At 48.2% G+C, this 27342-nt stretch overlaps 1 protein-coding gene across 8 annotated transcripts in view; it reads right to left on the bottom strand.

Moving 5' to 3' along the window:
* SLC16A12 (solute carrier family 16 member 12) overlaps nucleotides 1-27342 on the bottom strand; it is a 93062-nt gene that overhangs the window by 18257 nt on the left and 47463 nt on the right. For all 8 annotated transcript variants that reach the window (XM_085851500.1, XM_085851502.1, XM_085851501.1 and 5 more), the window contains one exon: nucleotides 1110-1459. In XM_085851500.1, coding sequence (XP_085707626.1) covers nucleotides 1110-1459 — 350 coding nt within the window. The remainder of the gene's footprint in view (nucleotides 1-1109; nucleotides 1460-27342) is intronic.

Here is a 27342-nt window from a genome sequence, read left to right as displayed (position 1 = left end):
TTAATGTACCCCATTTTGTTGAAACCTGTACTACTATCTCCCACCCCCCCTCCCCACCCTTCTCCACCAGTTCCCCAACCAAACGCAAGTCCAGAATCCCATCTCATCATACTTACCTCCTCCGAAAACCACTCCCCACTTTCCCCCATCTCTCTACCTCCTCACTTTCCCTCCCCTCACTCCTTCTTTCTTCCCCTACACTCATAATTTTCCCATCAGCAAGGTGACGGATGGTATTTGCTATAAAGATTTTAAAGGTGATGTAAAAATGTATTCCGGAAGTTTACCGCCGCTGATGTATTTTACACCACATTAACACATTACATTAGTTCTTCATGCCTGTTGTTTGTGTCCTTTATGACGTCAAAACAGTACATTTCCTGCTTGAGATGATTTTCAATTCTGTTTCACTGCCAGACAGGCAGAGAGAGAAAAAGAAAAAAAAAACATCTCGCTCCTCTTTGCGAACAAATTCAGAACCAAAGGACTACTAAACTGCAAGTTCGTTTTCCGATTCATGTTCAAAATATAACATTAAATTGAAATCAAGTTTTTCCTCGATCATCAACTGTCGCTTGTAGATACACGGACAGACACAGACAGACAGAAGTGAACCAATTGCTTAACCCCTCTTTTCACTTCACATGCATGGGGTAACAACCGGTGCTAGCAGACGGGTCCTTCAGTTTAACGTCCATCTGATAGACAGCAGGCATGATGATGCATCACCCTGATTGCAAAACACCTTGGGTGAGAGTTCATTTTAACACCAAAACACACCAAGGTGACAGGTGATGCTTTTCAGTTTATCACTGAATCGAGATTCAAACCCAGATTTGGCAGCTTCGATGCTAGTGTACCTACCTCTGGGCTATCCTGTCAGCCCATAATAAACACGACAAGCCAAATGACTCAGGTAGACTGGATGGGTTTGAGGGTAATGGAGTCGCGGCTGAAACCCGAAACCTATCCAGGTTCCTCCTGATGACTCAATCTTTGCTCTTTACTTCTGTGGGTTCCTTCTGGGTCTTCCGTTTCATACGGCATACATCAACAACACCTACGCAAGGAATTGCAGAGAATCAGATAAAGACAAAACAGATTCCTACCTGCGGTCCACTAGCCATCCATACGTTATATTTCCCAAGATGCTCATGATGCCAGTGATAGAAAGAAGCAATGATGCATACTGGAACGATATGCCATGGCTCTGAGCATATGGCACCAAGTACACAAAGGGTATTCCACAGCCTGATGCCAATAGCAACAGTGATAGAAGGTATGCCGCAAATAGTGGTCGTCTCATCAGGGTGTTGGTCTCACCCAACCAGCATCTCAAGGATTGAGACACGAGGTTGCAGGCTCTTTTCCACAGGGAGGATTCATTCCCTGCTGTTTTTTTCAGCTTTTCCTCCTCCTCCTCCTCCTCCTCCTCCTCCTCCTTAGGAGGAGCATCGTTCTAATGGCAACAATCACAAAATGTGATAAGTGATAAAATATAATAAATAATTATCACTCGGCTCAACAACTCTTCTAACACTTAAGACTGCCCAAGTTTGAACACTCAGAACACTCAGATATTTGCACACGTCGTCGTTCGTCAATGAGGGTAATTGAGAAAAAAATAGGCAAGCCAAAAGAGAATGTGAGAAGGATATGGTCAGGAGTATTGAACATAATAGCAAGGTCTCCTTTAAGTACACACACACACACATTACCCATAGAGTGACACACACACACACACACACACACACACACACACACACACACACACACACACACACACACACACACACACACACACACACACTACCCATAGAGTGACACACACACACACACACACACACACACACACACACACACACACACACACACACACATTTTTACCGTGAGTAACTCTACACATGTAGTACAGACAGCTCCTCAACAAAAAAGCCTCAGCCTCCCTCTCCCAACTCTGTCCCATTTTTGCTCTCTATCCCCCTCAAGCCTCACCCTTTCTTTCCCAACTCCAAGGCATCGATCCCTTCTCTACTCCCAAGCCTCCAACTCCCCTCCCCCACCGGAAGTCCTCAACCCCCCCCCCCATCTCCCTTCCAAAGCTATCCCATCTTTACTCTCACCCTCCTCCGACTCATAAAACCAAACGGGCATTCCCAAGTCGAAACAACAGAATATTTAACACTTTCCGCTCCCCTATCATGCTCCCACTCACTACACAGAAACCCTTCACCGTCACCCGTTCCATCCATCCATTGGGACCACACTCTGTGCAGAGCGTTGGTGCTGCCTAAGCAGTCTCCTTGGTTATTGGGCACAATCCTGGATGGGTCGCCACTCCGACACAGGATACCAGCAAGCTGGCACTCATTTTGCAACCTCGAAAGGAAGACAGGCAGAGTCCACCCCACCTGGTATTAAGAACTCAGGATCCTTGGATCCCAAGCCCACCACCCTAACCATCAAGCCCACATCAAGCATATGTCACCTGTTCAACTCACACTTTTAAGAGAAAATCATCAGAAATAATAGCAAACCGACATAACCTCTGCAGTAAAAGCACCGCTTGAGTAAAAGCATTTTAAAGGGTAAATTCTAAAGTTCCAATCAATTAGTCCTTGTCACACACCCAATCTGCCCACCAAGTTTTGTCCAAATCCATCCATAACTTTTTGACATATCCTGCACAGACAAACAAACAAATAAACCAATGTCACCCTCAGGGTGACCAGTATCTTGCCAAAAGGTGACCACGCGTGACTTCTTTAAGGTAACACTGAGGTGAACAGAGCTGCTATCCACCAGGAGCGACCTTGAGGAATATCTGCCTCCGAGAGATTCCGATGAGAATCGTTCTACAGAGTAACCATGAAAAATATGTGTTTGCCTCATAACGTCACCAAATGACGTCATAATGTCTCAAGCTTGACATATCTAGAAAGCACCCATCGAGGTGTTCAATTTGAGGTATTACACGATATGGTACCTAAGATTTCAAAATTTTACCTTGGGGTCAAAATATTTCGACCTTAGGCGCTAACCATGAAGGTCAAGGCCAATCGCCACCAAAAACTAATCAGCTGATCGCCAGACCATATACTACATTCCCATAAAGTTTGGAGATGATTCGATTAAAATTACTCAAAAAATAAGGGTTTCGGCGACCTCCATGATTTACCGCAAAGTGACCTTGACCTTTGACCTTGACCTTTATGTGTGCTGAAGGGTATTGTAATAATACTACGATATGTGTACCCACTAGAGTTTCCGATGAGAATTGTGCTCTACAGAGTGATATAAAGGTGAAAAATCCAATGATTACAGACAAACAAACAAAAATAAAAACTTACCAAGTAACAGATCTTTCTAAAACTTCGTTTGGGCAAGATAACAAACAAAGACAGAAAGGGGTGAAAACATAACCTCCGTCCGCTTTCGGTGGCAGAGGTAATAAATTAATAACTAGAGGGGGAACACTCGGGAGAGTGCAAAAATCTCCGCCGCCAATACCGCTGGGTCACTCAAGTGAACCTTTTTTCTGATTCATTATATATGATGTCAACAGCGCTGACAGAGTTATAGTTCTTTTCTCCAACATTTTTTTTTGGGGGGGGGGGGGTTGGAAATCACTTAAAACATGTAAAAATGCAAAAAAAAAAAAAAAAAAAATCGAAATTTTGTTGAAAAAAAAGTTGCAAAAATTTTTTTTTCTCTAACAATTTTTTGGGGGGTTAGAAATCACTTAAAACATGTAGAAATGCAAAAAAATTTCCCTTTTTGGGGGGGTAACAATTTTTTTTTGGGGGGGGTTGGAAATCACTTAAATGTAGAAATGCAAAAAAAAATTCCTTTTTGGGTGGGAGTAACAATTTTTTTGGGGGGGGTTGGAAATCACTGAAAACATGTAAAAATGCAAAAAAATATTTTTTTTTCTCAAAGAAGTTTTTTTGGAGGGGGGGTTGGCAATCACTTAAAACATGTAGAAATGCAAAAAAAAAATGTTTTTTCTCTAACAATTTCTTTTTGGGGTGGGTAACTTTTTTGGGGGGGGTTGGAAATCACTTAAAACATGTAGAAATGCAAATAAAAAACATTTCTCAATTTTTTTTGGGGTGGGAGTTGGAAATCACTGAAAATATGTAGAAATGCAAAAAAAAAATCCTCTAACAATTTTTTTTGGGGGGGGGTTGGAAATCACTTAAAACATGTAGAAATGCAAAAAATATTTTTTTTTCTCTAACAATTTTTTTTGGGGGGGTTAGAAATCACTTAAAACATGTAGAAATGCAAAAAAAATTTCCATTTTTTGGGGGGGTAACAATTTTTTTTCAGGGGGGGGTTCGAAATCACTTAAATGTAGAAAGGCAAAAAAAAATTCCTTTTTTGGGAAGGGTAACAATTTTTTTTGAGAGGGGGGTTGGAAAGCACTTAAAACATGTAAAAATGCAAAAAAATATTTTTTTTCTCAAACAATTTTTTTTGGGGGGTTAGAAATCACTTAAAACATGTAGAAATGCAAAAAAATTCCATTTTTGGGGGGTAACAATTTTTTTGGGGGGGGGTTGGAAATCACTTAAATGTAGAAATGCAAAAAAAATTCCTTTTTGGGAAGGGTAACAATTTTTTTTGGGGGGGGGTTGGAAATCACTTAAAACATGTAAAAATGCAAAAAATGTTTTTTTTCTCAAACAATTTTTTTTGGGGGGGGGAGTTGGAAATCACTTAAAATATGTAGAAATGCAAAAAAAAAATGTTTTTTCTCTAACAATTTTTTTTGGGGGGTAACTTTTTTGGGGGGGGGTTGGAAATCACTTAAAACATGTAGAAATGCAAATAAAAAACATTTCTCAATTTTTTTTTGGGTGGGGTTGGAAATCACTGAAAACATGTAGAAATGCAAAAAAAAATTTCTCTAACAATTTTTTTTTGGGGGGTAACAATTTTGGTGGGGGGTTGGAAATCACTTAAAACATCTAGAAATGCAAAAAAAAAATTCTCTATTTTTTTGGGGGGGGTAAAAAAAATTGGGGGGAGTTGGAAATCACTTAAAATATGAAGAAATGCAAAAAATAATTTTTTTTCTCAAACAATTTTTTTTGGGGGGGGGTTGGAAATCACTTAAAATATGTAGAAATGCAAAAAAAATTTTTTTTTTCTCTAACAATTTTTTTTTTGGGCGTGGGGGGGGGACCAAGTCCAAAATTTAATGGCATGATCCTTGGACCATACCTAACCCCCCCCCCCACCAAGTTTCGTCGAAATCCGTCGAGTTTTTCCGTAATACCGTTCACAAACAAACAAACAAACAGAAAGGGGTGAAAACAGTAACCTCCATCCATCTTCGAAGATGACGGAGGTTAATTAAAGGGTGTGGAGAACAAGGGAAGAGAGAACAATAAAGAAACACGTCACAGTCGATATAGTCACTAAATGTCATGCGCCCACAATACCATATTAGGATTTACGATTATCTCGTACCACGGAGTTAAGACAGGATGGGGGGGAACAAGACACAACGGAAACATTCTTATACCGGAGCTGGCTTGGATTCGGTCCTGACTTAGAGCCGGTCCTGGCTCCAGGTTCGGTCCTGGCTCCGGGTTCGGTCCTGGGTCCGGTCCTGGCTCTGGGTCCGGCCCTGGCTCTGGGTCCGGTCCTGGCTCTGGGTCCGGTCTTGTCCAAATTATCCACTGGCATGGACCTCGGCGCCTTGAGAACACACCGACCATGACAACCCCACTCTTCGAAGCAGACCTCGAACTCCAACTACAATGCCAACGACAACTTTCTCCTTTTGTTCCCAGTGCCATGCCCCTCCACACCCACTCATCCTGCGACCTCACGTTCATTGGCCCTGCACATCGACCAGACTGTATTGCCACATGCCCACCATTGTTGGTGTAGCTATGGAGGCCTTTGCACACGGTGCACGGCCATGAGGGGTCAGGAAAGTCATGCCGTGATGCAGGCAGGGTGCGCTTGCTGGCGGGCCTGGGCCATCAGTTCGGTGATAGAAGACATATAGGACAGATTACAGTGGATTTATCAGGAAGGTCAAGAAGGAAACGGGAGAACATTGGGCTTAGAAACATCTATGGAGGGGGAGGGGAAACCATGATCATCGCTGCTGATACATCCTTCACGTTTCCTTCTTGACCCTCCTGATAAGGTAGAGTGACCAGATCTGAATCCTTCAATACTCTCACTGTCATTTCCACATAGATACCACACTCCTTATGCTAAACAGATACGAACGACATAACTGATCTATATTGCCATACTCTCTTTATCCCCTATCACATTCCCACAACATTTCACCCCCCCCCCTTCCCCACTTTCTCGGAGGTTCGTCCCGGACCTGAGTGGACAGTGTTGGGGTCAGCTACTAATTACTCATACAAACTCCCGCCTATTCTAATCTTGCACGTCCACAATGTTTCCATATTCTACATGTTGAGATTCTCATTATGCTTTTCCTACTCCGTTCTCTCATTGTGCACATACTTAACCAGTTCTATCCCCCCGGTATTTCTAATAAATGAACAAGGGACATATATACACAATGTGGCTGGGAGGAGGGCAGTATAATCACTCCTGACATTTCAAAAATGTTCATTTTTTTTTCTTCTCAACATGGTGAGCCTATCTTCTGCTGCCCTCTCCCATCCAGTGGCCCAAAATTCATTGTTTATTGTTGGCTTCCGATGGCTGAGTTTCCCTCGAACAGGCTCTTGCTGTGGGCAGGACGGGCATGGCTGGCTTTGGCAGTCATGGCAGGCAGTGAGTGATACAGGCCAGCTGATTGGTGATGCAGACTAGCAACTTGAGATGCAGGCTGTAGGTAGTGATGCCGGCCAGCAGATAGTCATGCAGGCCTGCAGTTTGGTTATGCAGGTGGGGTGAGGGGGTAAGCAGATCAGGCAGGCAGATTCACCTCAATATGCCTATTTTGTGGATACAAAGTCAAGGCTTGTGGACGAGGTGTGACACAGAACGGATCAAGACGCAACATAACAAAAGGAATATCAGAAAGGGGGAAATGCCAACAGCAGGGCTGAAGGAGAAAATATATGGAGACGGATAAACAAGGGATGTGGGTAATGATGAAGGGAAGGGGAGAACACAGGGAGTGGACAAGATGCATACAGGAGCAAAAAAAATTTGGGAGGGGAGGAGGGGGTGGTTAACGGTTCTCGAAAAGATCATGGTTTTGGATGGGGGGTATCTGAGATGGTGGTGAATAGCTGTCTTGAAGACTTTGAGGGAAGAATAACATTGAAGAGAATGGGGAAGTTAACCCAGCCACTGTGGTTGCACAAGTTAATGCACTCTCAGCGCCGGTCCCAAGCCCGGATAAATGGGGAGGGTTGCGTCAGGAAGGGCATCCGGCGTAAAACCTGTGCCAAATCAATATACGGATCATAAACCGAATTTCCATACCGGATCGGTCGAGGCCCGGGTTACCAACGACCGCCACCGGTACTGTTGGCCAGCAGGGTACAGGTGGAAACTGTGTTACTGCTGGGCGAAGGAGGAGAAGGAGACGGGGAAGGTGTGTCCAGAGGCAGTGGGAGAGGAGGAAGGGTAGAAGTGTGGAGGTGAGAGTTGGAACTTTGAATGTTGGTACGATGACTGGCAAAGGGCAAGAGTTGGCTGATATGATGGAGAGGAGAAAGGTAGACACACTGTGTGTACAAGAAAGCAAGTGGATGGGGTGTAAGGCTAGGAGCATCGGAGGTGGTTTCAAACTGTTCTACCATGGTGTGGATGGGAGGAGAAATGGTGTAAGGGTAATCCTAAAGGAGGATTATGTTAAGAGGGTATTGGAGGTGAGGAGAGTGTCTGACTGAGTGAAGAGTGTGAAGTTGGAAATTGAAGGGGTGATGATGAATGTCATCAATACATATGCCCCGCAAGTGGGGTGTGAGATTGAGGAGAAATAAGATTTCTGGAGTGACTTAGATGAAGTGATGGAGAGTGTATCCAAGGAAGAAAGAGTGGTGATTGGAACGGATTTCAATGGGCATGTTGGGGAAGGGAAGAAAGATGACGAGGAGGTGATGGGTAGGTACGGTGTCGAGAGGAATGTGGAAGGGCAGACGGTGGTCTATTTTGCAAAAAGAATGGAAATGGCAGTGGTAAATACGTATTTTAAGAAGAAGAAGGAGCACAGGGTGATGTACAAGAGTGGAGGAAGGTGCACACAGGTGGACTACATCTTAAGCAGGAGATGCAACCTGAAAGAGATTAGAGGCTGTAAGGTGGTGGCTGGGGAGAGTGTAGCTCGACAGCATCGGATGGTGGTTTGTAGGATGATTTTGGTGGTGAGGTTGAGGAAGAGAGTGAGGGCTGAATCAAGGATCAGATGGTGGAATCTGAGGAGGAAGACTGTTGCGTGAAATTTAGGGAGTAGGTGAGACAGGTGTTGGATGGTGGTAAAGAGGTGTGGGACGACTGGGCAACTACTGCAGAAGTGGTGAGGGAGATAGCTAGGAAGGTACTTGGTGTGACACCTGGACAGAGGAAGGAAGATAAGGAGACTTGGTGGTGGAACGAGGAAGTACAGGAAAGTAGAAGGAAAAAGAGGTTGACGAAAAAGAATTGGGATAGCCAGAGAGATGAAGAAAGTACAAGGTACAAGTAGACAGGAGTACAAGGTGTGGCGGCACAAGGTGAAGAGAGGGGTGGCGAAGGCTAAGGAAAAGGCATATGGCGAGCTGTATGAGAAGTTGGATACAAAGGAAGGGGAAAAGGATTTATACCGATTGGCCAGACAGAGGGACCGAGCTGAGAAGGATGTGCTGCATGTTAGGGTAAAAAGTATGCAGATAGAAATGTGCTGACAAGCGAGGAGAGTGTGTTGAGAAGGTGGATGGAGTACTTTGAGGAGCTGATGAATGAAGAAAAAGAGAGAGAAAAAGAGAGAGAGAAAAAGAGAGAGAGAAAAAGAGAGAGAGAAAAAGAGAGAGAGAAAAAGAGAGAGAGAAAAAGAGAGAGAGAAAAAGAGAGAGAAAAAAGAGAGAGAGAAAAAGAGAGAGAGAAAAAGAGAGAGAGAAAAAGAGAGAGAGAAAAAGAGAGAGAAAAAGAGAGAGAGAAAAAGAGAGAGAGAAAAAGAGAGAGAGAAAAAGAGAGAGAGAAAAAGAGAGAGAGAAAAAGAGAGAGAGAAAAAGAGAGAGAGAAAAAGAGAGAGAGAAAAAGAGAGAGAGAAAAAGAGAGAGAGAAAAAGAGAGAGAGAAAAAGAGAGAGAGACAGAGACAGAGACAGAGAAAAAGAGAGAGAGAAAAAGAGAGAGACAGAGACAGAGACAGAGACAGAGACAGAGACAGAGACAGAGACAGAGACAGAGACAGAGACAGAGACAGAGAGAGAGAGAGAGAGAGAGAGAGAGAGAGAGAGAGAGAGAGAGAGAGAGAGAGAGAGAGAGAGAGAGAGAGAGAGAGAGAGAGAGAGAGAGAGAAGAGGTGGAGATAGTGAATCAGGAAGTGCAGTGGATTAGTAAGGATGAAGTGAGGACTGCTATGAAGAGGATGAAGAGTGGAAAGGCGGTTGGCCCAGATGATATACCAGTGGAGGCATGGAAATGTTTAGGGGAGATGGCAGTGGAGTTTTTAACCAGACTGTTTAATAAAATCTTGGATATATATATACATATATATATATATATATATATATATATATATATATATATATATATATATATATATATATATATATATGTACACACACACACACACACACACACACACACACACACACACACACACACAGTATTTATTCTAATATAAGCCCTGGGCGTTTATTAGAATACCAGTTTGATCAAGGAGGGGAGGGGGCCTTTATTAGAGACAATCTGCAAACATACGATTTATTTATTTATTATGAAGATACAAGTATTGTCAAGGTAGAGGGGTATAAATTATGCAGAATACGACCTCACACTGACTTGACCGCCGTCAAACACCTGTCAACAAAGCCGGGTCCCGGCCTGGCCAGGTGGGCCAGGCTCCCTCTACAGGCGACAGCTGTCTCAATTGTTTCACACCGGGTTGCGGGGGAGTGGGGAGGGGGGCTATTATTAGAGACAGCCTTGAAACATGAAAATTTTCTCAAAGAAGGGGGGGGCCTTTATTAGAAGGGGGCTTCTATTAGAATAAATACGGTATATATACGTGTGTGTGTGTGTGTGTGTGTGTGTGTGTGTGTGTGTGTGTGTATATATATATATATATATATATATATATATATATATATATATATATATATATATACATATACATATATATACATATATACATATACATATATACATATATACATATACATATATACATATATATATATATATATATGTATATATGTATATGTATATATATATATATATACATATATATACATATATATATATATATATATATATACATATATATATATATATATATATATATATATATATATATATATATATATATATATATATATATATACATATACATACATATATATATATATATATATATATATATATATATATATATTGTTGTGGTTACCAAATTCGCAAACCACCATTCAGGTCCCTTAGGTGAGATATCTCGGTAAGTATATGTGTCGTTAGGCCCAAACCCGTTGTCTAGTGGGAATACATGTCATTTATGCGTGCTGCGACTCTTCAGGATAGCCGTTTTTCTTTTACTATCTTTATTTTGGACCAACCGCCATTGTTACCACCGCCAACCGCGTCTCAACAGTCGTCACAACATCAACCACCCACCACAACGCCGCTTCACCACAACAGCCACGACCTTTCCCGTCACACCTCGCAACCGTCGCATCACCACCGTTCTTGCGCCGCTTGTGGGTACCGGTATTGGACTCGTGCAGGGCGCGCGCCGAACAGCGTGTACAAAACCACGGATTTTCCGCTCCAAAAACGGATCAAAAACGACACACGCCCACTTTTTCTCGGGCCAATGGGGAGCGAGGTGAAAGGTCGAAGGCAGGGGGTCAAAGATGAGAGAGCGAAGCCACGGGGCTTATATAAGCGACCGCGTTCGTCAGTCAAGTGAGTCAAGACTTCGCAGTCGTCGTCGTCGTCGTCGTCGTCGTCGTCTGCGTTGGAGTCGGAGCGAAGAGGACGGAGCTGTGGAGAGGCGGCGAGGGCAGACGAGGGGGTGCTCGCGTCGTGCCGGGAGCTGCACACCAGGGAGGCCGACGGCGCGACCTGGTGGAGGTGGAGACGCTCGTCGCGGGACTCGAGGCAGAGTAAAAATCCTCTATACCCCGAGCATCAGCAACCCCCTCCTGTTTCCCCCCGCGCTGAGATAGTGCGACCAAGGGGGCCCCTTTTCCACCCCCTACCAGACACTGCCCGCGAGGCCCGCGGAGTTGAGGCACCATCGCCGCTCCGCGTCTCATCACCAGACGGGTAGGCCCGACCCGGTCTCGGCCTCAGGCCCGCCTCATCCTTGAGGGTTCTCTTTTCTTTTGTTTTTGGGAATATGTGTTGTCGGCGCCGTCTGTGAAGTAAAATTGTATAAGTGTTGCCGTGTGCTCGCGTAATCGGTATTAGATCTGCATTGTTGCATTTGCTTTTTGTGTAAAATTGCATTGTGTTTCTTTTCCTTTTCTATGTGCTTTTGGTGGAATTGAATATGTGTGCTTTCCGTTCATCGCGAATAAATGTGCTTTGTGTTGAACTGTTTCCCGCTTCGCTTCGTCATTTCTTTCATTGAATCCTCATCTTGCTTCACGTAAAGGGTTGGTAGTGGGCTGAATACGCCCGATAATTAATCGAACCGTCGAGGTCGACGAATAACACCGCTCGGTTATCCCGATAGTACGGAACGGGTCGCTTAAGTGGCCCGTGTCCGAAGTCGACCTGCGGCGAGGTGCGATCGCCCGGTCTACCCTCCGTGTGGGTACTTAGGTAGGTCGAATTTGGCGAGCAACCCTATCCCACGAGGGGGCCGATTGGCTCGATCGCGGTGAGACCGAAAGGTCCACCCGTGACTGGTTCCCGGCGTTAGTCCGAGAGGGTCACGACTGGATTGTCCGTCCGGTGGGCGACGTGCCGCGATTCGAGTTACGTGGCCGTCAGCACGCCGGCGGGCGCGAATCTGTAACACTGGTGTCAGGTCGTGCGATACAAATCCATCGCCCTCCTCGCGGCACTGGTATCGGAGAACAGGAAAACGGGCTCTCCTGTCTCCAGCTAAATTCACGGGAATCGGTCCAGGGGTGAGAGAAGCGACCCCCGATTCCCTCCAAATTACGAGCGAGCGAAATTAACCCTTCGCGAGAAGCAAGATGGCGTCTCAAGGCGAGCGGGAGCCGGGGGTATTAGAAATGGATGTAGAATGCGTAGGATCCATGGTCCAGGATGGAATCCCCGAGCAGGAAATGTTGATTGTGCAGGAACACGGACTCGCCCAACTGAACCCAGAGCCCGAAATAGTTGCGGCAGCGGCCGCGGTGTATGACACCTCCCCCCCCCCTCTCCACCAAAACCCGCCGACCCTTGCCGAAACGGCTCAGCTGAGTGCACCCGACATGGCCCAGCTATGCGCCATGCTGGCGGAAATGACAGCGAAGATGAATGCGAACATGAACAAGCAAATGGACGAAGTAAAAACGAAGATGGATGCGAATACACAAAAATTGGATGCGAATACACAACAAATGAACGAAAAGATGGATGCGAATACACAAAAATTGGATGCGAATACACAACAAATGAGCGGAATGGAAGCAAACATGAAGGAAGAAATGAAAGAGCTACGGGGTGCGACGCAGAACATGGGCCGATGCCTGCAGGCGGGCATGAAGGCCGTGACCAGGGAGATAGGAATGGCGACTCCACGTGTGGGAGCAAACGAGCTGGAAGGGGGTGCAGCGGCTGACAGGCCCGCGGTGGAGGCGGGTAAAAAAATAATTCGGGGGGCGTGTTGGGCGAGGGTCGTGACAGAAGAATCGACGGTGACCAAAAGGGAAAAATTAAATGGGGAGACCAAAACGTGTGAGACGAGACACGAGGTGACGACAACAGAAACTCATAAATGTATAGAGACACGGGAGACAGAAAAAATAGAGGAGAGACTGCATGATAATGACGGGGTAAGTGACGCACACACACACACGGAGGTAGTGGAGGACAATGGGGGTGAGCTCGCGGAGCGTGTAGGGACCCAGTGCGAGCACCTGGATGGCCTCCTCCAGGAACGAGGGGAGGGAGTATGCCCCCTTGAGGCGAGTCACGACCAGGTGAGTTCGGTCGTGCTTTGCGAGGTTGAGGGGACGGGTGCTGTGGACAGGTGCACGGAGAGCTTGGGGGGTATAGAGGCCCCGGAGACCCTTGTGGGGACACGAATCCCCAGTGTGGTTGTCCCTGTGTGTGTGGTGCAAGGTGTGAGTGCGTCCCCGTGTGTGGAGGCGACCCCGTGTGTGAGTGGTGTGGTGGCGATGGTGCCAGAGTACGTGCTTCCCAGCACGCCGTGTATGGATGAGGCACCGCGGGTGAGTGCCCCCGCGTGTGTGGGTGAGGCACCGTGTGTGAGAGAGGCCGTGTGTGTGGATGGAACGGCCAGTGTGGATGAGGCACCGCGGGTGAGTGCCCCCGCGTGTGAGTGAGGCACGGAGTATGAATGGAGCACCACGAGTGAGTGAACGGCCGAGTGCAAGGGAGACAGTGTGTGTGAGAGAGCGGTATGTGAGGGAGATGTCGGTTGGCATGCGGGAGCACGCAGCCGCGTCTCCCAGTGTGAATGTAATGGAATGGAGTGTGAGCGTCGTAACACGCAGGTGTGCGTGGGTCGAATGGCGACGACGGCGACAGGTAAGGAAAGAAAGCCGAGTAGCGGCTGTAGCTGTTTCGGGGACCGTGCCGGGTTCACCCAGCAGTGAGCACGCGGTCCGTGCTGTGCAACGCACGAGACCGCCACGTGCTCGCTTGCGAGAGTGAAGTCCCAGTCCGGAAACGCCAGCGGTGGATTTGCCGATCCCGCGGACGGACAAAGTTTAGGCAGGATTATGGATTTGGACCGGACGGGTTCTCCACGCGATCGTGTGTGTTAAGCTCCAACGGGCAAAGCACATGTTTTCGCGTGGGGAACCCCTCGAGACGTGGGGCTTGTGTTTTTTTTTATGCGCACGGTGACGCCATGGCTGCACGTGGGGTTGGAATCCGGCAGGAGGGGTATCCCTGCCGGATGGTACCGTCCAAGGAGGGACGAGGAACACGTGCAGCTGCATGACGTCACGGGCAGGTGTAAAGTGCGCGAGTTGCCGCGCAGGTGCTGCGCATGAAAAAAAAAAAAAAAACAAGCCTCACTTTCGGGTGCACAGGATTCCTGGGCAAGGGGTGGAAGACCCCCTTGACCAGGGCACAGGATGGAAACTAGTTCGGGGGAAGGGTTAGCTTAGCTAGACCGACTTCATGGGGCAGGGGTAAGTCCTCATGGAGTCCGTGGAATGGATTAGGTAGAGGGATTGTAGCGAGATTTAGGTTGGGAAATAAAATGAATTATTTGGAGACATGGACAGACTTATGAATGTGTAGAGGGGACGTAGTTTAGCTACGTAGTGTTAAAAGGATCGTGCTACTAGTTTAAGGGACGACGTGGGAGCACGAGTTAGTTAGGGGATGTAGTTAGAAGGATGGCAGAGTTCAGCGGTGAGTGTGTTGAAGAGTTGAGAGGTGAGTACATGATGAGTGAGTGAGGCCAGCGGGTCTGTGTGTGTGGAGTGAATGGGGAATGCATGGTGTGATGAGTGATTGGGAGGAGTGACTCCCGCCCAAGGGACCCCGGGGTCAGTGTAAAGTGAGTTAGGGGGTTAGTTAAATTACAAAATGGAGGTCGTTTTGTTGTTGGTGGGAGTGTAGGCTCGAAACCCATTTGGAGGGGTGCAGGAGCCCTGTTGACGGGCTTGGGAGCGTGGCTGCGAAAGGTGAGTATCGCTGAGTGGGTACCCCGGGCACCAGGCTAGTCGGCCGTGGTAGGCCAAGGGCCCATGGGGGGCCGGGATAGCGTAGTGGGCACGGGTGCGCCTGCTTGGTGCGGGGGCCCGGGGCGCCATTAGCCACGTGGGCAGTGTTGTGGGCACGGGTGACCCTCGGAAAGGGGCCCGGGAAGCCAGCCTGCCACGTGTGCGTTTCAGGGGAGGTGCCATGGGGGGCACTCCCCGGTGTTAGGGAGCTGGTAGGCTCGGAGGCAGTGTAGTGCCCGGGGGTGCCATAGCGGGAGATTCGGCAGAGGGTCGTGCCTGCCAAAGGGAGCCACGTGTCCCAGCCAGGAGACCGTGTGAGGGCACGGAGAGAAAATTGGGGGGCGAGGCCCGAAATTGTGAGGACACCAACACAGGCGACGGGAATCTGGGTTGTTAGAACCAATAGTTTAAGCGAGAGGCGCTTGTTGAAAGTCCCGGGGTAGTTTAACAGTTAAATGGTTAGGGTAGATTAGGAGATGTACCCCTCCGCACCATCCATCCCCTCGCTGTCGTTGTGGGCCGCTGGACCCACTTGGTGTTAAGATCGCCGAACTCTGGGGAGGCCATTCTGAGGCTTCGTTGGGCCTCGGCACAGGACGCCAGCTCTCCCTTATTCCCCTCCGGGAAGGGAACGTAGGGGTTGGGAGTAGGCTAGGTGACAGGATAGGTTAGCCGAACAAGGACGATAAAGGGGGTTAGGGGACGATTTATAGTGGGGAAGTAAAAATAAAAACAACAAAAAAATAAGTTGGGGCTAAATTGGGGTTTGACAAATTAAGGGAGTGGGTATGCACAGTGACAGGCAAAGGCGATAGGTTGGGAGGGAGACAGGTAGGTAGGTCCGAGCCCGCCTTCCAAGTGGCCAGCACCACCGCACTCCCTCCACCAACCTCCACTGAACGGCAAAGGCTGGCCAACTTCATCGGCTGGCCGTGTTTTTTTTTTTAAGGCCTGTGCCGGCCCACTTCATTGGCAGCTGTTGTGTTGCTGCAAGGCCTGTGCCGGCCGGATCATCTGCAGCTGTGGTACTTCAAGGCCTGTGCCGGCCAGTTCATCTGCTGGCTGTTTTTCTGCAAGGCCTGTGCCGGCCAGTTCATCTGCCGGCTGTGTTTGCCTGCAGCGGCCTTCTTCTGCGGGCTGTGTTTGCCTGCTGCCTTTGCCATGCCATGCCCACTGCCCATGTTCACCAGCCCCGTTCAACTTTTGCTTTGCCCCCCCCTTGTTCATTTCCATGTGCGCCAGGATCCGCAAGGCAACAGTTTGCAAGCTGCGAGAACTGCCCAGTTGGCAGCTACAACACGGGCCTGCAGTGGCAGCCCGTGCACCGTGTTTTGCGTCCATCCATTCATCCATCCATTCGTTGTGTTCATTGCGTGTGCCACTTGAGCTGGCACGGAGACTACGTTTGTGCAGCCCATGCACCGTTGTGGTTCACTGCATTCAGTTCAAAAGGGAAGGCCTTGGACTGCGTATGAGCAGCCAGCCACGTTCCCTGTCACCTGCATTGTTTTGAGCCAGAGACTGCATGCGAGCAGCCTGGCTCCCTGCTAACTGCTTTTCTTTTGCAGAGTTCATTGATCCTGGGCCATGGTTTAGTGTAAAATTTGTAAGTTAAGGTTAAGATGTACTGTAAATATGAGTGCGCCCCCGGCATGTCTGTCCTAGCGCCGGCAATTTTATTTAAGTCGTCCGTGTGAGTGAGTTTGTTTAGGTAGTTACGCAGCCCTCAGGTTATTTATTTTGGGGACACGAATACCATGAATGTCGCACTCAGGGATCCGTAGGTAAAATGTACTAGGGGAAAACTACACATGATGGCACACGAAAATTTGACGACTCGGGATGAGTCTGTAAAAAGGGGAGGGGGTAGTGTTGTGGTTACCAAATTCGCAAACCACCATTCAGGTCCCTTAGGTGAGATATCTCGGTAAGTATATGTGTAGTTAGGCCCAAACCCGTTGTCTAGTGGGAATACATGTCATTTATGCGTGCTGCGACTCTTCAGGATGGCCGTTTTTCTTTTACTATCTTTATTTTGGACCAACCGCCATTGTTACCACCACCAACCGCGTCTCAACAGTCGTCACAACATCAACCACCCACCACAACGCCGCTTCACCACAACAGCCACGACCTTTCCCGTCACACCTCGCAACCGTCGCATCGCCACCGTTCTTGCGCCGCTTGTGGGTACCGGTATTGGACTCGTGCAGGGCGCGCGCCGAACAGCGTGTACAAAACCACGGATTTTCCGCTCCAAAAACGGATCAAAAACGACACACGCCCACTTTTTCTCGGGCCAATGGGGAGCGAGGTGAAAGGTCGAAGGCAGGGGGTCAAAGATGAGAGAGCGAAGCCACGGGGCTTATATAAGCGACCGCGTTCGTCAGTCAAGTGAGTCAAGACTTCGCAGTCGGTGAAGTTGGTCGTTGGTTGTTGGTCGTCGTCGTCGTCGTCGTGTGCGTTGGAGTCGGAGCGAAGAGGACGGAGCTGTGGAGAGGCGGCGAGGGCAGACGAGGGGGTGCTCGCGTCGTGCCGGGAGCTGCACACCAGGGAGGCCGACGGCGCGACCTGGTGGAGGTGGAGACGCTCGTCGCGGGACTCGAGGCAGAGTAAAAATCCTCTATACCCCGAGCATCAGCAACCCCCTCCTGTTTCCCCCCGCGCTGAGATAGTGCGACCAAGGGGGCCCCTTTCCCACCCCCTACCAGACACTGCCCGCGAGGCCCGCGGAGTTGAGGCACCATCGCCGCTCCGCGTCTCATCACCAGACGGGTAGGCCCGACCCGGTCTCGGCCTCAGGCCCGCCTCATCCTTGAGGGTTCTCTTTTCTTTTGTTTTTGGGAATATGTGTTGTCGGCGCCGTCTGTGAAGTAAAATTGTATAAGTGTTGCCGTGTGCTCGCGTAATCGGTATTAGATCTGCATTGTCGCATTTGCTTTTTGTGTAAAATTGCATTGTGTTTCTTTTCCTTTTCTATGTGCTTTTGGTGGAATTGAATATGTGTGCTTTCCATTCATCGCGAATAAATGTGCTTTGTGTTGAACTGTTTCCCGCTTCGCTTCGTCATTTCTTTCATTGAATCCTCATCTTGCTTCACGTACAGGGTTGGTAGTGGGCTGAATACGCCCGATAATTAATCGAACCGTCGAGGTCGACGAATAACACCGCTCGGTTATCCCGATAGTACGGAACGGGTCGCTTAAGTGGCCCGTGTCCGAAGTCGACCTGCGGTGAGGTGCGATCGCCCGGTCTACCCTCCGTGTGGGTACTTAGGTAGGTCGAATTTGGCGAGCAACCCTATCCCACGCGGGGGCCGATTGGCTCGATCGCGGTGAGACCGAAAGGTCCACCCGTGACTGGTTCCCGGCGTTAGTCCGAGAGGGTCACGACTGGATTGTCCGTCCGGTGGGCGACGTGCCGCGATTCGAGTTACGGGGCCGTCAGCACGCCGGCGGGCGCGAATCTGTAACAATATATCTATATATATATATATATATATATATATATATATATATATATATATATATATATATATATATATATATATATATATATATATATATATATATATATATATATAGTTACGGTTGTGGAAATTCAGAGATCACCATTCAGGTTCCCCAGAGGTCAGTTATGTCAATAAGTGTGTGTTCCAGGTTAGATTTCCCCACCAATGTCTTACAGGAATTATTCGTGTACCAGGCTGTGCATCTTTGAGTTAGTCGTTATTCTTTTTCTATCTTTACTTTAAAACCAAACGAACTTCTCCTCACCATCATCTCCACAAACAACATCTCAACAAGCAAACAACAGCTCCTCACCAGCATCTCCACAACACCAGCATCTTTTCACCAGCAATGGCATCCCCAACAAACGACATCTGCACAGGCGAACACGATGGCATCCTCGCAGCGGCAGGGTGATCTCAAACACGGCCGTGTTGTGAGAGTGATCTCAAACACGTCCACGCATGACTTGCAAAACGGATCAAAACGACGAAAGGGGCTGAGCCAGCCGGGAGCGAAGAGTCGAAGGTGAAAGACCAAGCGCCCCCCCCCCCGAACCCGATAAAAGGCCGGGCTGAAACGGCGAGAAGAGAGAGTTGGGCTGGGCCATTGCAGTCCAGAGAGTCGAGCCTGCAGTGGAGTTTGGAGTCCAGTGGAGTTTGGAGTCTGGTGGAGTGTGGAGTCCAGTTCAGAGGAGTCGGTGTGGAGAGCGCCAGGGTTGGTCGGTGTTGGTCGAGTTGCAGCCGGAGAGAAGTTTCCAGCCAGCTACATAACGGTCCAAGCGATGCTGAGGAGTGAACGGGCTCTCAAAGAGCATCAACTCAAAAAGAGCAAGGCCCGTTCGCTCCTCTGAAGCATCGTCGGCCAGGCCCGATCGACCAGGCCGGAGTGCTAGGCCCTTGACCAACCGAACCGCCGTTACAACAGCTGCCGCTTGGACCACAGGGACATACGGAGGGTCGCCGACAAAAGACCATTGATTCGCCTCAAGGGCACCGAAGGTAACCTGCACGGCCTCGCGGAGCTCCTTCAGTCATCCCAGCTCCGAGGAACATTAAAGGCTTACGAGCCCAGTTCTCTTTTCTTTTCTGGGGTTTTTGCATGGAAGTCTGTGGCGCCTTGTCCTTAAATAGTGAACTGACTTAGTGCATGTGCATGGTAAATAGATAACGGCTGTAGGTTTTCTTGCTCGTGTCTTGTCCCCTACCCCCATTCATTGCCTTGCTTGCATATGTGCATTGGAAATAAATGTTCCCTATTGTTTGAATATTTACCTGCTCGTTGCGTCCCTTCCTCCATTGAACTGCCGTAATTGCGTTCGGAATATTAGCTGTTTTTTTAACACGATAAGATAATCGGGCCCAACGGGGCTTGGCGATAATAAACCGCTCGGCAATTGCAAACGGAACGAGCTGCTTAAGGCGGCTCGATTCCATGCAGGCTCCGTTGAGGTGGAGGCTCTCGGCATTTTTGTCCACGCAAATAATTAGGTACATCGACAATTCGGTGATCAACCCTGAAGCACGTGGACAGAAGCACGTGGACAGACTCAATCGGTCAACTTCCCGACCCGGATCTCAACCAATGGTACTCCATCTCTTCTGGATCTGATTTTGACAAATTTCCCTGACAATATCTGCTGCTCTTCCTTCGCTCCAATTGGTTCTTCTGACCACGTCCTTGTTAAAGTGGACATCTCTCTGGCTGTCATCAGAGAACCACCTCACCGCCGTCGAGTCTGGCATTTCACTCAAGCCGACTGGCAGGGTCTCCGAGCAGCCATCAAACTTACAGACTGGTCTCCTATCACTACTTTCTCAAACATCAACTCATCCTGGGAATTCTTTCAAAGAAACTTGCTCTCCCTCATGCACAGATTTATCCCCTCTCGTGTTCAGTTGTCTAACCCTTCCTCCCGCCCTTGGTTTACTGAAGCTTGTGGTGAGGCAGTTGTCCTGAAACAACTTGCCTTTGCCTCATGGAAAGCAAACCCAACTGAGGGCAATCTCAGTTCTTTCCACAAAGCTCGGAACAAGTGTGTATCTACCCTCAGGAGAGCCAGAAAACAACATCTTTCTCATCTCAAGTCTGAACTCTCAAACCTCTCTCCCTCCTCAAAATCCTGGTGGCGTTTAATCAAATCTGTTTCTGGTGTATGTTCCCCCTCCATCCCCTCCCTTACCTCAAATGGCCGCACTGCTGATTCCACACGTGATAAAGCTGAATGTCTAAACTCGGTGTTTGCAGCTAAATCTTGTGTCCCAAACCCATCACTATCTCTACCCACTTTACCCAGTCGCACCCAACTGTCCCTGGACTCTGTATCCTTTTCTCCTGACAAGGTGGAGAGCTTGCTTTCAAACCTCGAGTCAGATTCTGCAACCGGTCCAGACGGCATCAGCCCACGTGTCCTCAAAGCCTGCTCTTCTGCTCTTGCTCACCCTCTCTCTGTTCTATTCACCCTCTCATTTTCCCAAGGTCATCTGCCATCTGCTTGGAAATCTGCTAACATCACTGCCCTGCATAAAAAGGTGCAAAAACAGATCCCTGTAACTACAGACCAATCAGCCTTCTCCCAATCATCAGCAAGGTTATGGAATCCATCATTGCTTCAGACATGAAATCCTTCCTCTTCTCCAATGGCTTGATTTCCAATCATCAATTTGGTTTCAGACCAGGTCACTCTACCCTGGATATGCTGCTACTGCTCTCCCATCAATGGATGGAGGTCCTCAATGCCAGACAGGAAATCGGAGCCGTATCCCTGGACATATCACGTGCTTTTGACACAGTCTGGCATCCTGCCCTACTCACCAAACTCGCATCCCATGGTATTCAAGGCCATCTCCACTCATGGCTCACAGACTTCCTCTCCTGTCACATCCAACGTGTGGCCCTAAATGGAGTTCTTTCATCCCCTCTTCCTGTGCAGGCTGGAATTCCTCAAGGTAGCGTTCTGGGCCCTGTTCTTTTTCTGGTTTTCATCAATGATCTCTCGGACTCTCTGGAAAATCCTCTATTTCTCTTTGCCGATGACTCCACCCTCTGCCGTACCATCTGTCATCCCTCAGACCGGCAAGCAGCAGCTTCTTCGCTCACTGCAGATCTGGATAAAATCACAAACTGGTCCAACACGTGGAACATGTCTTTCAATCCACACAAATCTCACACTCTCACTATGTCTCTTCGAAAGGACCGTTTACAAAACCCCCCATCCACTTTCTCAACAATCCTCTGGAAGAAGTCTTTTCTTTCAAGCTTCTGGGTCTCACTATCTGCCATGACCTTTCCTGGGAAAGTCACATTTCCAACCTCGCCTCAAAAGCCAGTCGCCGACTGGGAATCCTCCGTCGTGCAAAGTCCTTCCTCGGCCCTCTTGAGCTCCTGACTACTTACAAAGCTTTTGTCCGTAGCCTGATGGAGTACTGCTCTCCCCTCTGGGCTGGTGCTCCTGCCTTCCACCTTTCTCGACTTCACGCTGTCGAAACCAGGGCTTTTAAGATCATTGGCATCTCCCGCAATGAAGCTGAGTCTTTGGGCCTCTCACTCAATCACCGCAGGTTGGTCGGTGGTCTTTCTGTCTTCTACCGACTCCTCTCCAGCCTTGCCCCCCTGCTCTCTCTGCGATTTGTCCCAACCACATTTCCACAGGGCGCTCAAGGTCCGCCAACAACCCCCTTCTGGTAAAACTACCAAAATCACGAATCACTGCTCATCTTCACTCTTTCATTCCTCTTTTTTCCCGCCTTTGGAATAAACTTCCTCACTCTATTCTTTCCCATTCTTCCCTCCAGGCTTTCAAAACAGCTGTTCACCACCACCTCTTATCTTCCCCCATCCAAATCCTCGATCTTTTCTACCCCCGATAATCCACCCAAGCCCACTTCCTTCAATTCTCCTGCTTTCCTTCCTGAAAGTCCCTGTAATGTCCATCTTCTCCTCGCCATGTTCCCCGTCCCATCCCCATCCCTCTCCCTTCCACAGTTCACCTGTGTCTGTTCCCCAATGTTTTGTCCCTCCCACTCCCACCCCTCTTGTCTCATGCCTCCTTGCTGTGAGTTGTGTGTTAGCTCTCATACGAGCTTCGACCAAGGTATACAAAAAAAAAAAAAAAAAAAAAAAAAAAAAAAGAGTTGGCTGGCTTATGGTGTGGTTAAAAGCACACCCATAGCTGGATTTCGGCGTTGATCCGAAAGCTGCGACTGGATTTCCACATTCGGTGGTCGCGCGCGGCCGCAATCGGGATAAAGGCGGCCGTCCGCACGCCGAACGGGTGAGAATCCACAACAATATATACAGTAATCCCCCGCTATATCGCGGTTCACCTCTCGTGCCCCCGCTTCATCGCGGTTTTTCCCTTGGAATCTAACTAATTTTTTTCTGCGGATTCCCCCGGTATATCGCGGTAATAATATATAAAATATAAATTATTTAAGCAATAAATTATAACGCGTGGCGCTCGACCAGTCACACAACGCACGAGACAAAGTTTCGCTTGTGAACTTCAAATATTTTCTACATTTTTTCTCCAAGCCCCACGATGCCGCCCAAACGCCCTGCACCTTCTAAGGCTTCTGGCAAGGAACCGAAGCGCCAGAGGAAGGTTTATATTCACTCGAGATAAATCAAACCCAATCGTGTTTACACACCGCCCAGCGTTCAATAATCACTCAATATAAATAAAACCCAATCGTGTTAATACACCGCCCAGCGTTTATTATGCACTCGATATAAATCAAACCCAATCGTGTTAATACACCGCCCAGCGTTCAATAATCACTCAATATAAATCAAACCCAATCGTGTTTACACACCGCCCAGCGTTTAATAATCACTCTATATAAATCAAACTGTGATGAATTAAAGGATGTGACGCGTGATCACGTGTCGCGCGGCTCGCACACGAGACAGATAAAACCGTGATGCCGCGCGGTCGGGGGGATTGTCCCTGGGGAATTGTCATTTACGGCGGTGGTTCACTTGGTGCTCATTGAATGGTGAGAATTGAGAGTATACCGGACTCCGTGCTTATGCTGGCGAATTGATAATTTATTTTGCGGTGATCGACTGCACGTGTATTCCTTTCTGCACATGTATTCCTCGCTGCACATGTATTCCTTTATGTGTCTGTAGAAGCGGCTTCAATCAAGTGAAATAAAGCCTACACTCCGAAGGTTTTTCCCTCGCATTAATTTCAATTTATTTCACTTGATTCCTTCGGCTCCCTCAACCGACTATGGACAAGATCGACAAGCCGGAGAGGTTTGATGCGGACCCCAACGCTACTGACTCGGAAATAAAGTGGTCGCATTGGTTCCGTTCCTTCTCACACTATCTGACCATCATTGAAGAGGGAGCCGACAAATTGGCCGCACTTGTAAACCATGTCTCGCCCAGCGTATTCAGGCTCTTCTCGGAGTGTGACACCTACGACGCAGCGATCGACGTGCTGCAGGCGCTCCACGTGAAGCGCAAGAACGAGGTAAACATACGACATCTTCTCAACACACGCAGGCAAGCAGCCGGGGAGACAATCGATCAGTTCCTGCAAGCTCTGAGGCAGTTGGGCAAAGACTGCAGTTTCCAGGCTGCAACCGCCGAGGAACATCGAGATGAAGCGACCCGAGACGCGTTCATCCAGGGGCTCCGGTCAGCCCCCATTCGGCAACGCTTACTGGAAAAAGCACAACCCACTCTTGAAATGGTAGCTGACCAGGCCCGAGCTATGGATACGGCTCAGCAGCAATTTGAGTCATATGGGACACCGGTGTTGCTAATGAACACTGCTACGGCGGAAACTCAAGGAACCCCCCGGGACACCTCCGACACTGAGGATGGAGATAAACCCGAGGAATCGGATACCCAGACCTCGTCAAACTCCTCAGCAACTACTTCGGTTGGTAAATGCTTCTTTTGTGGGTATAAAAGACACCTCCGTAACAAATGCCCCGCCAGGGATGCCACATGCATGAACTGTGACAAGAAAGGGCATTATGCCAGGGTATGCAAATCTACTCTTAGAAGAAATAAACCCACTTGTGCGGCTCTCTACTCACAAAAGAAAGTAACAGCAGCTTCACCGGGGAATCTATCCAAAGTTATCATCAACGTACGAATTAACGGGCATATGGCTGAGGCTCTGATTGATACCGGTAGCTCTGAAAGTTTCGTCAACAGCTCGCTAGTGAAGGGCAGGAAATGGAAGATCCACCCGACAGACAATACGGTATGCATGGCCTCCACATCACTACAGTCCCACGTACGAGGGTACTGTAATGTTGAGTTGGACGTAAAAGGGTACACGCATCGGGATGTAAGGGTACTGGTGCTTCGTGATTTATGCGCAGATGTAATTCTGGGTCATAATGTCCTCAAGCAGCACACGAGCGTCGAAATACCCTTTGGAGGAAGCAAACCTCATCTAATTATAAATGCTCTGACCACTGCAGAGGTATCGTCCCCCCTGCTGTTTGCTAACTTGTTGCCGGACTGTAAACCGATAGCAATCAAATCGCGATGATACACCGCCGCCGATATGGACTTCATCACTTCCGAGACCAAGCGATTGCTGGAAGAAGGTATTATAGAACTGAGCGATTCGCCATGGCGCGCGCAGGTGTTGGTGACTACCAGTCAGAACCATAAGAAACGAATGGTTGTCGATTACTCTCAAACGGTCAATCGCTTCACCCATCTCGATGCCTACCCTTTGCCGTGCATAGACGAGATGGTCGAACGCGTGGCCAATTTCAAAATATTCAGCACCATCGATTTGCGAAGCGCCTATCATCAAATTCCCATTCGAGAGGAAGACAAACCTTACACCGCGTTCGAGGCAGGTCGACGCCTCTATCAATTTAGGAGGATTCCATTCGGTGTCACTAATGGAGTAGCTTGCTTCCAACGAGTTATGGACGACATCATGTCGGATGAAAACCTCAAAGACACTTTTGTTTACGTGGACAATGTCACAGTGTGCGGTAAGGATCGGGGGGGAACATGATATGAATCTGGACAGATTCTTGAGCATTGCTAGAAAATATAATCTGACTCTCAACTACGAGAAATGCGTATTCTCGGCAAGGTCAATTAATCTTCTCAGCTACACAATAGCCGACGGCACGATAAAGCCCGATCCTGAACGATTGCGCCCACTCCATGAGCTACCCCCACCTCATGACCTGCAGACATTGCGTCGCGTGATCGGGATGTTCGCTTACTACGCAAGATGGATCCCCCAATACTCTGAAAAAATACATCCCCTGGTGCATTGCAAAAATTTTCCGCCAGATGCTGCTGTTTTAAAGCTTTCCACAGCCTCAAAGACGATATCAGTAATTCCGTGGTATTATCGATCGATAGCTCGGTGCCGTTCGTGGTGGAGACGGACGCTTCCGATCATGCGATCGCCGCGACGCTCAATCAGTCCGGACGACCCGTCGCATTCTTCTCGAGAACTCTCTCAGGAAGCGAGCAGAGACACTCGGCAATAGAGAAGGAAGCGTACGCTATTGTCGAAGCCCTACGTAAATGGAGACATTATTTACTGGGCAACCACTTCACACTCATCACGGACCAGCGATCCGTTGCCTTCATGTTTGATGGGAAAAATAACGGGAAAATTAAGAACGAGAAAATAATGAGATGGTGGATAGATCTATCTTGTTATAGTTACGACATTGTTTATTGGCACGGGAGGGAAAACCCTGCTGCAGACACCTTCTCTCGGGTCTACTGTTCGGCGACAATCGGTCGGGCTTTGCAAGACCTCCATGAGTCTCTGTGCCACCCGGGGGTAACCAGAATGGCACATTTCGTGCGCAGACAAAACCTTCCCTATTCTATCGAAGATATTAAACAAATGAATGCTTCTTGCCCAGTTTGTGCTGAACTAAAACCCAGATTCTATGGCGCCGCTCCCGGCAGATTGATCAAGGCCACTTCCCCCTTCGAGAGACTAAATATCGACTTCAAAGGGCCCCTGCCGACTGAGACAGACAACAGATACATACTCACTGTTGTTGATGAATACTCAAGGTTCCCATTCGCATTCCCGTGCTTGGATATGACCTCGGGCACTGTCGTGAAATGTCTCTCTGACCTCTTTACCATGTTTGGGAAACCGTCGTACATACAGTGGGGAGAACAAGTATTTGATACACTGCCGATTTTGCAGGTTTTCCCACTTACAAAGCACGTAGAGGTCTGTAATTTTTATCATCGGTACACTTCAACTGTGAAAGACGGAATGTAAAACAAAAATCCTGAAAGTCACATTGTATGATTTTTAAATAATTAATTTGCATTTTATTGCATGAAATAAGTATTTGATCACCTCCCAACCAGTAAGAATTCCGGCTCTCAGACCAGTTAGTTTTGTCTTTAAGAAGCCCTCCCGTTCTCCACTCATTACCTGTATTAACTGCACCTGTTTGAACTCGTTATCTGCATAAAAGACAGCTGTCCACACTCAATCAATCAGACTCCAACCTCTCCACAATGGGCAAGACTAGAGAGCTGTCTAAGGACATCAGGGACAAAATTGTAGACTTGCACAAGGCTGGGATGGGCTACAGGACAATAGGTAAGCAGCTTGGTGAGAAGGCAACAACTATTGGCGCAATTATTAGAAAATGGAAGAAGTTCAAGATAAGAGTCAATCTCCCTCGGTCTGGGGCTCCATGCAAGATCTCACCTCGTGGAGCCTCAATGATCATGAGAAAGGTGAGGGATCAGCCTAGAACTACACACCAGGACCTGGTCATTGACCTGAAGAGAGCTGGGACCACAGTATCAAAGAAAACCATAAGTAACACACGACGCCGTCATGGATTAAAATCCTGCAGTGCAAGCA

The sequence above is a fragment of the Eptatretus burgeri genome, chromosome 13 (assembly GCF_056783735.1).
Source record: "Eptatretus burgeri isolate ZD-2024b chromosome 13, Ebu_testis_v1, whole genome shotgun sequence".
Lineage (NCBI taxonomy): Eukaryota > Metazoa > Chordata > Myxini > Myxiniformes > Myxinidae > Eptatretus > Eptatretus burgeri.
This window is presented reverse-complemented; position numbering and strand designations above follow the sequence as displayed.